Below are 11698 nucleotides of genomic sequence, written 5' to 3'. Positions count from 1 at the left end.
TATAATGTAACAGATGGAGCTCTAGCTACACCATACGCAATTGATCAATGTTGACTAGAACGCAAATAATGCAGTGAAAAATGAAAGACAAATATCAATAGGAAACTTTATTATTGCGATTTTGCCTCCGATGAGCGAGCATATCACACGGGGGACAAATAGCCTCAGGCTCCCATCGGGACCACTGTGAAGGGGGGAGTGGAGAGAGGCAGGGACGGAGGCAGGGAGGGAGACCGGGGAATGTGACATGGGCTGCAGCATCAGACGTTAGCGAAGGCGGAACAGAGTATCATCACGCCACCTTAGCCGGAAATAGGGCAATCGGGGTCCACGAGCGGCACAGAGCAGTACAGTACACGAGACCCCAGAACGGGACAGTCACATAGATTCCACGCGTATACGGTCGGCCGGCAGATGGGGCAATTATCACAGAGCAGTCAGCGCGCCGGGACGGTCGCCAGAACACTTACAGGTCTGCACTCGGCGGTAAGTAGGATTGAAATCACCATCTCCATCTCTAACAGCTGACGCTACACACGGTTCCGTAGTCCGTACCTATTGCGGTATCCAACGCACACGGCCAGACGCGGAATACTACAGTACGGAAACTGTCACCCTCCTCGGCGATGGATTATGTCAGTGCTTTAGGTAGAACACACCACAAGAATTGTTCATTTGCTCTCGCAAACAAGCACATGATGTCCTTACTAAGACCCTTCGATAGACGCAGAAAGCCCGGGCGTGTCCCTCATTTCTAAATCTACGGGTACTTCCCCTACCCCGGCAGATGATCGCCTAATTACATTTCAGCTTAACTTCCTCTCAAAGCAGGACCTAAGACGAGCGCACGCTGCACACGAATCCGGTCGTGATGCCACATTCATCCGCTCCCAAGCACATCCCTCACCAGTAGCAATTTCTAATCGTCTAGCGTCAGACCGAACATCCGTTGTTAACACCACACACCCCTCACAGCTCACAGGGACAATACAGCGTGATAAATGCCATCAAAACCGGGCGTACAGCTGCCATCAGCACAGTCGTTCTAACTTCTAAAACCGCCCAACAGACAGCCTAAGCAGTATAACCATCTACTCAGAACAGGCACATTTGCGTCACACCGTTATTTATCGCTACCAGATGAAGGCAGGCCATATCGGAATAACTTCAACATCCGACAATCAGAAAATATGTCGCGGAGAATCGCCAAATGCGCCATACAAATATCACCATCTTTTATCACATCCATGCCAAAGTCGTCCATAAAAGATCACCACTCATGGGTTAACATTCGAGTACAGATGCCCTTTTGGAGCAAGACATGGAATAAAATATCTAAGCGTTCGCTGTTCGACCAAGAATATCAGTTGCCTTTCAAAACCTTGACAGTAGGTCAAAAACTAGACAACGGAACAATAATCTCAGAAAGGCTCAAAATAGCAATCTTAAAAAAAAACACTCAGCCGTCGACTTAACACTTAACCTAAAAGGATGCCATCAAACTACTCGTTACAGCGCTAAGCATGGGAAACATTACGCACACAGCCGAATCAGGTTGGTTAGTTCGTTGGTTCGGATCACCACTTATAGGACGAGAAAGGTCTCAGCGAGGAACCTTTCAGAACATCAGAAACATCCTAACGGCAGAATGCCACTTACCTACGGTTAAGACGTATTAGCTAGCGTGTGAGCTGTTGTACTTGGTACGAACACACTAAGAGAGGGGGCGAGTCCCTATCACGACCTTAAAATATGGCATCGCATTATTATCCTACATCGCAGTGGAATGTCAAACGTGTCCAGCAGTTACGACCTACATCAAGGACGGTTGACCGCATCTGCTGCCGACACCCACTCAGCGCTCACTTGCAGTCATCACATCCAACTGATGCGACATCTATAGACGATCGGCAGTGGCCAGCGCTGTCTGCTCCACCGCCGAACGGCTTACAACTATCATGGCCGCGCCCCCATCGTCTTGTCGGCAGCTCGTCCGTATTCCTCTTCCTCTCCGTCTTCTTCCTCGTCCTCTTCCGCATCATCTTCATCATCATAGTTCCGCTCCTCCTCCTCCTCTTCCTCCTCGTACTCATCATCCTCTCCGTCTCCATCCTCACACTCTGCGAGCGGCGGCCGGGAGCAGCGCTCGGCCAGCGCCGCGTACGACCCGGTCGGAGTCAGACACACCAGAACCACGGTCATGTTGTCGCAGCCGACACCCGTGAACATGAAGTCAGACGCCAGGCAGTGAGAGAGCAGCTCCTCGCAGATGGTCTCCGGCGGCAGGCCGCGACCGATCCGCGAGCGGACGAAGGCGACTACTTCCTGGCAAGAGGAGCGAAGGAGGGTCAGTCGAAGCACGGGGAGAACTGGACGCCGCGGACAACTACGCTGCAAAGCCGTAATAGCGATACATTTGGCAGGCAGAGAACTACGGAAGCAGGACGACTGAGGAGACTTGCCTGGTTGGATATGACGTTCCGCTTGACGTCATTAATAGTTCACGATGCTGGATATGACAAAGGTGGCGAAGTGACTGGAGTGGACTAGCAACGCGCATGACTCAGGAAATTTCGTCCTTGATACGAGCTAGACCATGTTCCGACGGAAGACCTACTCTGTGTAACTGCACTCACGCCATCGGACCTCTAGCATAGGATGGAAAAGCGAATTACCTGGGTGACATGATCCGTCACATGAAATTAAACATGCTGTCCCATCCTGACCCAGTTTGGACATGCTGTCCTTACTAACCCACCTGGTTGGACATGACGTCCCAGATGCCATCACAGGCGAGCACCACAAACTCCCAGTCGGCAGTGATCTGGCGAGTCTCCACGTCCGGGAACGCTGTCGGCAGAGCAATAGACATGGCCACATGAATGAGCAGTCAGTCATGATGAACACACAACACCCAAAGACGGACAGCCAGACAGACAGTCAGATATTACACTAACAGGCAATGCGGAGTCGCGGACTCATGTCAGAGTCATACGATGGATAGGAATAGATCACTGTTGGCAATAAAAAGCTCAAGTTCGGGCGCCTTATAGAGTCCAGTCAATGGCCTTTCCCTAGAGAAGCTTAGAGTGTTGTGGTCTCTGGACTGCCCACTAAATATGGCAGAAGCATTACCATCGGCTAAATACCGCATCACTGGGCGGTCGACTGAATGACCGCATGTATAAAAACATTTAAATATTATTGGACTTTTGCTTCTGTCAGTGGTTGTGCTGCTGAAATAATATTTAAGCCGCTGAGCCAACGACACACTTAGCCGCCAAATACAGCCAATTGTGGCTAACTTATCCAGTGTGCTCCTCTCTGACATGTAAATAATAATGCCCGGTGTTTGGCAGCATGACACACCTAGTACTTTAATACCTACCTTTATCCACAAATAGCCTTTCCATATCGCGTTGTACAATCCAGTAACCACACTGCGGCTGTGGTCGACCATGTGTTACCCCTCGGCCATCCTCTCTACCACTCCTCGCCAATGCCACCATTGTTAAAACTGAACTAACCTGTCACCACCTGATGCTCGGCCGTCACTGCGCTGTTCTGTTTGAATGTGAAGTCGCCCAGCGCGCGGGACAGAGCCAGGTAGCCGTTGACGCGGTTGGCCACCACCGATCCGCCGGCCGCGGTGATCCGTTCCTGTTCGCGCCGGTCCTGGGGCTTGTGGTCAACGGAGAGCGGCTCGGCGCGGCCACACACACTAGCCACGGCACGTGAGTCGCCAGCGTTGGCCTGCGGGAAGGGGCAAGGATCAGGTCATACACTGTCTACTAGGTCTTGCTCAGGTCCTACGTCGGACGTCAAGTGGTAATGAAATATTTATCAATACAACCCGAACCAGAATTCACGAACGTAAATTCGTCAGTATTCTAATGTTTCAGTCCAACGGAGCTTCGATTATAATACCGCCTAACCCAGATCACAATCCGGTCACGTCCCATCTCATTCTTTCCCACCAACCCATTACGTACCAAACCAATTCCACCACCCACCAAACCCTCTCCACTCACACAATACAGCACTCCGTCCTTGATCAGGGCGCATACGGCCGTGGTACCCGCTCGCACGTCCCGCAGTGTCTCATCCGCCAGCATCATCCTGTCGAGCTGTAGGCACGCCTGCTGGAGCGCCTCCGCCACCCGGCCGACGCTGTACTCGGGTCGGCCGACTAACACTGTGTGTAGATGTCTGCTGGCGAACTCTGCCACCTTGTCACCTGTGGGTAGGGGAGGGAGAGGTGTCACTATATGCAGGTCAACACCGCCAGCGTCAACTCACAGCTTGGGAGGAGTTTAAACTCGGAAACAGGCATAAAGGGCGAAAAACAAGACATGACCCGTGAAAAATACGACCAACAAAAGACGCAAGAGGCAGAAACATATTCGCTCGCATCATATCACTAACAGTGTTGCACGAAAACATAATGAAGCGCTTCGATTATGCGAATTTTGCTTTCTACACATATCAAATATGATGGTAACTCCTCGCATCGCGAAATTAGTTACGTGCAACCCCTGGTCTAAATTGCGACAAAAGAAAATGAATTCTGTAATCTAAACATTTCAAGACAGCAAGTTCAACAAAACGACGCAGCGACTAAATTGGCACCGACACCAAACGGCAGTCTCCGCTCACCTCCATGACCATCAAATACGGCGAAAAACGCCGCCGCCGGGTCACCGGGCAGTGACAGTATGTGTGTGTGCGCGTCCTCCATGGTGGCGCGCCATCCCTGCATGCAGCTGGAGCCGACCCGGTACGCGTCCGACCCGAGTCCGTGCGTCTCCTTCTGGGTGATGGGCTCGGATGGTATCTGACCCATGGCGACAGGTCACCTGGGTAGACGGACAAAATAGGGTCATCAGATGTGAGTCGGAATGTGTTAAGTGATGGGCGATTTAGCAAATTGCTTAATTACATACAAAAAAAAAATATCGTCGATCCAGCGTATAAAACGATCGATCGAATGATCGCACCAATAAAACGAGCATCAATAGTATGGGACAATTCTGATGCAATCATATACGGTACGCTTTGTTATCGATAGACGAACACTCAACGGTAATCCCCATATGCACAGACAAAAGACAGCACGACGTTGTTATGACGAGCAATATCCTAAGCGTCTATGTTTCCGCGTCTCCGGAGGCAAAACCGGAAAATGACGGCGATGACGCAACTTTCCTCACAGTAATGATCTCATCATGCCTGGCATGACATGAAAACCTGTACGAACTCATATCCCCTTGTGTTGGTTATGCACTCGACTTGGTGTTAGCACTCCCAAACCATGGCAAATGACAACATGCTGTCTTATTTTGTAAATGCAGCATTTGCATTTTGAATGAGCACAGCTGCAATTCGCAATCAGTACCTAGTACATAGAAGGTAGAAGCTAGGTAGAACTGTTTGGGCCCAGAATGTCAGATATTGAATAATATGCAATATAATAAATGCCCCAAGTGTGATTAAACCATGCAATGCCTCTAGGCTTTTTGATTGCCTGATTGACAATACCTGACCCTCCTACAAAACAGTGGCCAGTCTTGCATACCCTTGGAGTGCAGAACAACCAAAGAAGGGTTTCTCAGGTCAGCTTGTAAATTATTAGTCCCTTTAGTTTTACCTGATAAGATTGATCTTAAGAAGTAATATTTCTGCATGTCCTAAAATTTCTTGCATAATGCAGTTCACAGCATGACCATCATTAGTGCTGTTTTATAATTTTACAGAGGCAAAAAAAAAACACTTGCAAAACAGCTGTAAGTCTGTGACACACAATACATATTATGACATGTATTATTCATGCACCTGATATCTTAGCAGAGAAGACAGCTAACTAGTTTTTGCTTCCTAGTATACAGCTTGTCAATCTCAGTTGACTGGACGCTTAATTTCAATTAATTTGGCATTAACAACCTCTTGTTGAGAACCCTCAATATATTCATTATCCTACTGAATAATGTGAAATCCCAAATGCCAGTTTTAAAAATAAATTCACTGAGCAAGGCTATAATTAGTCTCATTCATCCATGAGCTTCACCAACTGCTAAAAAAACAACAACAACACACAGGCATGAAATATTAACCAGAGGGGTGTTCACGGGCACCGCACACTGCTGCGTGCGCTGTGTGCGGTGCGTCCAGCAGGCGTGGGGGTAGGGGATGGGTAGGCGGCTCTGACGTCACGGCTGCGTGCGGTGGACGGTCCGCTGTGGCCAGTCCCGACCGGCCACAGCGATCGCTGTGTGCGGTGACGGAAGGCTGACGTAGGGACGAAGTGGGCGGAGCTTCGAGGCTGTGTGCGGTCCGACCGCACACAGGGCCCGTGAACAGCCCTCAGTTTCCAACCTTGTGGGCAGGTTTTAGGAAGAAAGTAAGAGGAGCTGACAACTTTTAGGCTGGCTGAAATGACCTCAGGTGTGAGGTGGCCAGGTCTGAGATTGATATCTAATCTGGGAGCTGAAAGTAATACAGATGATGATGGATTTAGCTGCTGGATGGATGGTTACAGAATACAGATGATTAATGGTGGATAACTAAGCTGATGGTGTCATCCATCTAGAGTCAATGACTGTGAATAATTGAATAAATAGGTAGGTCCGGTAGGTCCTATGTAAATATTATTGGCTACTATGGATGGAACAAAAAACACATTAACAATTAATTAGACAGATTAAATAACATGACGTGTGATCTGCCCAGCCCAGCAATAGGTTACCTTGACCTACAATACTCAAAATAGACATAATCCTCCTTAGTCTCAGGTTTGAAACAAATTAATATGACAAACCCAAACTTGAACGACAATGTGTCCACATTACATCATGGACATGACGTTGGATATGGATTGAAAAAGATATGATAAGGACATGATGTTGAAAGGGACACAAGCCATAGCGAGCAAGTTGAAGTCGACTTCAGAGGTAAAAGTTCACAAACTCCATTCAATGATCTAAATTGGTAGGTATTTTACCTGCAATAGTGAGTCCCAGTCTGGATTTGCCTGTTGAAGATATTTTACTCTGACTTAGAAGGAAGAGTGAATTGGAAAATTATGTTAAATATTCCTGGGAAAAGCCGCAAACGTAACTCAACTGATTCAAAAACACCCATACAAATCAAAATGCAATCAAAATAAGCAACGCGAAAATTTACCACTGCCCCCACTGCCCCATGCTTCTACCGCTAAAAATCGAAATAACAAGCAAGTGAAAGTCTTTCAGCTGATGCAGAAATCTTGCCAAAAATTATATTCTAGCCGAACGAAATAAATAAAAATGAGGGTTATCATGTTTATTTTATTGAAGAGTTTCTTTCAAAGCCTGTAAAAATACTAGAATAGAAAGTCACTGGTCATTTTAAAGCTTGATCAAAATTTCAAAAATATCAAACACTGAAGAAGTTCAAAGGATTTCAATAATCAGCTGGTACGTAATTGGTATGTGATTGTACACATGTGAGCACTCAAAGTTCGCCGCATTCGCCGCCATTGGACAAGATAGGTGAAGTGTGTCTGCATTTTTAGTTTTTACATATATATTCATTAATATTGCCTTGCAATTTGACTGTACAACTTAAAGCAGGCTAGCAACCAGCGAATTATTGTGTACTTTCACCCCAGGCAGCTTTCACCTTTTCTCAACATAGGATGTCTTAGTACCTACCTACCAACTACCTACCTACCTGCTGTGCCTAAAGGTGTGAAAGCTGGAATTTTTCGAGCTACTGGATCAGAATATAAATTTAAAGATAATAAATGCTTCCTTTCAGCTCAATAGACAGGATTCGCTTAAGATTTCTCGCAACATTTGCGCCTTGCATTTAGCTTACATGTTACCTGTCCATATAGCCAAAGATGTTGTGTTTCTCTAAATAATTCACAGCTCGGTGCTTAGTTCTTTAACTGCAATTCATGTTGCATGGATCTAATTGATAGTCATGTCATTTTCCTGACATGCAATATCTTTTTTAAGTAACCACTAACCACATCAAGTAGATTCACACAGGGTTCTAAACATACACATCTCATGCAAGATCACTGATCACCCAATTTGCTTTTGCTACAAATTAAATAATAGGTAGGCAATCATACTGCCGTCCAAAGGCAAAAGTTTTATTGTCTTTGCTATCCCACATCCCAAAGCATTTGTCACCCATATAAGTTGGTGATTTATTTTTCACTCTTTGTGTAACGTACACAGGTGGATGTTAAATATGAGCAACAGCCGCTGCAATTGAGGACAAGACTGCTCACCTTGCCTGGAGACCATGTCCGAGGGCGCCGCCGCCGCCGCCGCCGCCGCTGCTGCTGCGCTGGATGACGCCGACAGTATCGGCGAGTACTCTGGCTCGCTGGACTCGGACTCGTCGGAGGAGCCCGCCGACGAGCCGCACCTCAAGTACGAGCGGATGGGCTCGGACCTGGCGCTGCTGCTGGCTGCCGAGCCGGCCACCTGTCTCTGTGTCCACCCCAAACTGGTGCTGGTCGGTACTGGGCTCGGCCGCGTGCACGTGTTCGATCACCTCGGTAACCGGGTGCGGCCGGCGCGGCAGCCGCACACGCTCTGCGTCAACGAGATTAGCGCGGACGAGGCCGGAGAGCACGTGGCCAGCTGCTCCGACGACGGCACCGTGTGTGTGCACGGCCTGTACTCGCGAGATAACAGCCACAGTCTGACGTTCGACGCGCCTGTGAAGACGGTGGTGCTGGATCCGCAGTACTCGCGCCCCGGCACCGGCCGCCGGTTCGCAGTCGGAGACAGCCGCGTCGTCCTGCACGAGAAGACGTTTCTGACGCGGCTGCGCGCCACCACCATCCACGAGGGTGACGGGACGGTGCAGGCGCTCAGCTGGCGCGGCCCGCTGCTGGCCTGGGCCTCCAACGGCGGGGTGCGCGTCTACCACACCGAGCTGAAGCGCGTCATCAGCCTGATCCGCTGCGACGTCGGAGAGCGACCGGCCAACCATCGCTGCCACCTGTTCTGGCGAGACCCGCGCCGGCTGCTCGTTGGATGGCGCCGTTGCGTCCAAATGGCCGTGGTCCGTGAGCCACGCGACGCTGAGGCACGCGCCTCCGGTGTCGGCACTCACATGGAGATCACGCACATATTCCGGACCGAGTTTCTAGTCTGTGGCCTGGCGGGGTGCGGGGATGAGCTGGTTCTCCTTACTCAGAGCGAGACCGGCGGCAGCGGGCCGCGGCCGCGACCTCAGGTGAGAGTGATCCGCCCGCTGCCAGAGGACTACGAGGAGCTCTCCACCGACGAGCTGACAGTGCGCGGATTCCAGAACTTCTCCTCCAACCAGTACCGGCTGGACTGTCTGGCCGACGAGGGTACCTTCTTCGTGCTGGCGCCCAGCGATGTGATCGTAGCTCGTCCTCGTGACACAGACGACCACATCGAGTGGCTGCTGGAGCACCACCGGTTCGAGGAGGCGTTACGCGAGCTACAGGCGGCCGGGCCGGCCGTGCGCCGCCACTGCCTGCAGGACGTCGGCCGCAAGTACCTGGACAGTTTGCTGCAGGAGGAGCAGTACGAGACGGCCGCCTCGCTGTGTCACACCATCTTCGGCCGCAACCGGACGCTCTGGGAGGAGGAGGTGTACAGGTTCGCGGCGCTGCGCCAGCTGAAGGCCATCAGCGGTTACTTGCCGCGCGGCGACTTCCACCTGGACTCGACTGTGTATGAGATGGTGCTCTACAACTTCATGCGCACCGACCAGGCAGAGTTCCTGCGCCTGGTGCGCGAGTGGTCGCCGAGTCTGTACCACTGTGACGCCGTGGTGAACGCCGCGCTGGAGCAGCTGCTGCACGACGCCGATAACCCGTGTCTGCTGCAGGCGCTGGGGCTGCTCTACACACACCAGTGTCGGCACGACAAGGCGCTCGCCATCTACCTCAAGCTGGGCCACCCGGGCGTGTTCGACCTGGTGACCAAGCATGAGCTACACGCGGCAGTGGCCGACAGAGCGGCAGCGCTGGCGCGCGTGGACGAGGCGCGCACCGTCGAGCTACTGACGGAGCGGCCCGAGGAGTCGCCGCCGGAGCGCGTGGTCGCCGAGCTGACCGCGCTGCCGGCCGTGCTGTACCGGTACCTGTGGCGGCTGTACCAGCGGCACCGCCACCTCAGCGGCAAGTACCACGACCGGCTGGTGGAGCTCTCGGCCGAGTACGAGCGCGGGCGGCTGATGGAGCTGCTGCGCGCCAGCGGCGAGTACTCGCTGCAGCGAGCACTGCACGTCTGCCAGACGCGCATGCTGATCCCTGAGACGGTGTACCTGCTGGGCCGAACAGGCGCCACCCGGGAGGCGCTCCAGCTCATCATGAACCAGCTGGCCGACATCAAACAGGCCATTGCCTTCTGCAAGGAGCACGATGACTCGGATCTCTGGGATGACCTCATCAACTACTGCCTCGACCAGCCCGTCATGGTGAAAGAGCTGCTGCTCAACATTGGCACGCACGTGGACCCGCGGCGTCTGATCAGACGAATTGAGGACGGTCTGGCGATCCCGGGCCTGCGGGACGCGCTAGTGCAGATCCTGCACGATTACAAGGTGCAGGTGGACCTGCAGGACGGCTGTCGGCGCATCCTGGTCAGTGACCGGTTCCAGTTGCACGCGCGCCTGCAGCGCTGCGGCGCGCGCGCCGTGCCCGTGGGCGCGGCGGCCGCGTGCTGCGTGTGCGGCGGAGGCCTGCTGCACCGAGATCCGGCCAAGGCCGCCGATCTGGTGACCTTTTACTGCCGACATGCCTTCCACAGGGTCTGCCTGCCGGCCGCTCGGCCTGGCGCCTGCATCGTGTGTCGAAACGAGCCGCGCGGCCGGCTCAGGTGAGCTGACAGAGGCATCAGATGGACGGAAAGTGCTGTTTGTAGGGGAGCAACTTCCCAACAAGGCTGTAATCATGTGTGTTGGGTGCTTGACATATTATGCATGTTAACGAAATAAGGAACACCTGCGAAGTGCGATCATGGCGGTACTTGGAGAAGCCAGTTATTTAAACCTCGTTTATCTGTCAAGTGCGAGAAATGAGTGGATGTTTGTATCTTTTGTGGCCCGCACCGATTATGTTGTGTGCCTACGACTGTATGCTTATTGCTTGTGATCCTGTAACATATTGTGTAGTTGTATCGCCATGAGTATTTTTGTTTTATCTGCAAACATATCCTGCAATATACTTGAAGTTGCAGCATATGACTGTCCGCGACTGTAGATTTTTCACTTTGGTCAGTGGTCGTGGCGTCGGACTCTGATACTGAAGTGCGGGGTTCGGGAACGAAATGCGCGCAGTTACAAACAGCCAGACCCGATGGCTCACATGTAGATATCACAGCTCATTGCTTTCGATGTCGCGCAGCATTATTTAAAAGCTCGAAAGCTATGCTCGAACGTTCGACAGGTAATCACCATTGAAAAACATTGAATATCTCATGGGAGTTGGCAGGTTCGCGGTAGATACCGATCTACCTGATGCATCAGGGAGAAAATAATTGAAAAAATCATCATAATGTTTTGATTTTGGGGTATGGGTACACTGTTCTCTTACTCTTTTCTATAGAAAGAAGCAAATTAGTGGCTACATGATTATCATGTGACTAGACTAACATACACCAATTGAAGTTGATGCACCACTTGAATAACAAATACATGGTGTTTAAGCATAAGCACATAA

The 11698-nt window shown here is 51.2% G+C and overlaps 2 protein-coding genes across 5 annotated transcripts; one reads left to right on the top strand and one right to left on the bottom strand.

Annotated features, from left to right (window-relative positions):
* Nucleotides 1-94: 94 nt before the first annotated feature.
* LOC122392239 (probable protein phosphatase 2C T23F11.1) lies at nucleotides 95-7476 on the bottom strand. 3 transcript variants are annotated; one of them, XM_043386884.1, is made up of 7 exons: nucleotides 7456-7476; nucleotides 6998-7091; nucleotides 4657-4856; nucleotides 4032-4237; nucleotides 3528-3753; nucleotides 2759-2850; nucleotides 95-2325 (listed from the first exon to the last, which is right to left on the bottom strand). In XM_043386884.1, exons 3-7 carry the CDS (start codon nucleotides 4841-4843, stop codon nucleotides 1957-1959), a joined length of 1080 nt encoding a protein of 359 aa, XP_043242819.1. In that variant the 5' UTR covers nucleotides 4844-4856; nucleotides 6998-7091; nucleotides 7456-7476; the 3' UTR covers nucleotides 95-1956. The 3 variants fall into 3 exon arrangements, with proteins under 3 accessions (XP_043242819.1, XP_043242820.1, XP_043242817.1); XM_043386885.1 differs by lacking the exon at nucleotides 7456-7476 and adding an exon at nucleotides 7140-7159 and having other exon boundaries at nucleotides 6998-7027; XM_043386882.1 differs by lacking the exon at nucleotides 7456-7476 and having other exon boundaries at nucleotides 6998-7234.
* LOC122392238 (vacuolar protein sorting-associated protein 41 homolog) lies at nucleotides 7435-11215 on the top strand. 2 transcript variants are annotated; one of them, XM_043386881.1, is made up of 2 exons: nucleotides 7435-7526; nucleotides 8226-11215. In XM_043386881.1, exon 2 carries the CDS (start codon nucleotides 8293-8295, stop codon nucleotides 10858-10860), a length of 2568 nt encoding a protein of 855 aa, XP_043242816.1. In that variant the 5' UTR covers nucleotides 7435-7526; nucleotides 8226-8292; the 3' UTR covers nucleotides 10861-11215. The 2 variants fall into 2 exon arrangements, with proteins under 2 accessions (XP_043242816.1, XP_043242815.1); XM_043386880.1 differs by having other exon boundaries at nucleotides 7477-7722.
* Nucleotides 11216-11698: the final 483 nt, after the last annotated feature.

Source organism: Amphibalanus amphitrite, unplaced genomic scaffold (genome assembly GCF_019059575.1).
Source record: "Amphibalanus amphitrite isolate SeventyFive unplaced genomic scaffold, NRLGWU_Aamphi_draft 000476F_arrow, whole genome shotgun sequence".
NCBI lineage: Eukaryota > Metazoa > Arthropoda > Thecostraca > Balanomorpha > Balanidae > Amphibalanus > Amphibalanus amphitrite.
Note: the sequence above shows the minus strand (reverse complement) of the source record. Positions and strands in the feature narration are given on the sequence as shown.

Coding starts and splice junctions, on each gene's coding strand:
- LOC122392239 (XM_043386884.1), bottom strand. CDS start 4,843: ATGGGTCAGATACCATCCGAGCCCATCACCCAGAAGGAGACGCACGGA. Junction 3,754..4,031: donor AGGACGGAGTGCTGTATTGT/GTGAGTGGAGAG, acceptor CCCTTCCCGCAG/GCCAACGCTGGCGACTCACG. Junction 2,851..3,527: donor CGAGCATCAGGTGGTGACAG/GTTAGTTCAGTT, acceptor CTCTGCCGACAG/CGTTCCCGGACGTGGAGACT.
- LOC122392238 (XM_043386881.1), top strand. CDS start 8,293: ATGTCCGAGGGCGCCGCCGCCGCCGCCGCCGCCGCTGCTGCTGCGCTG.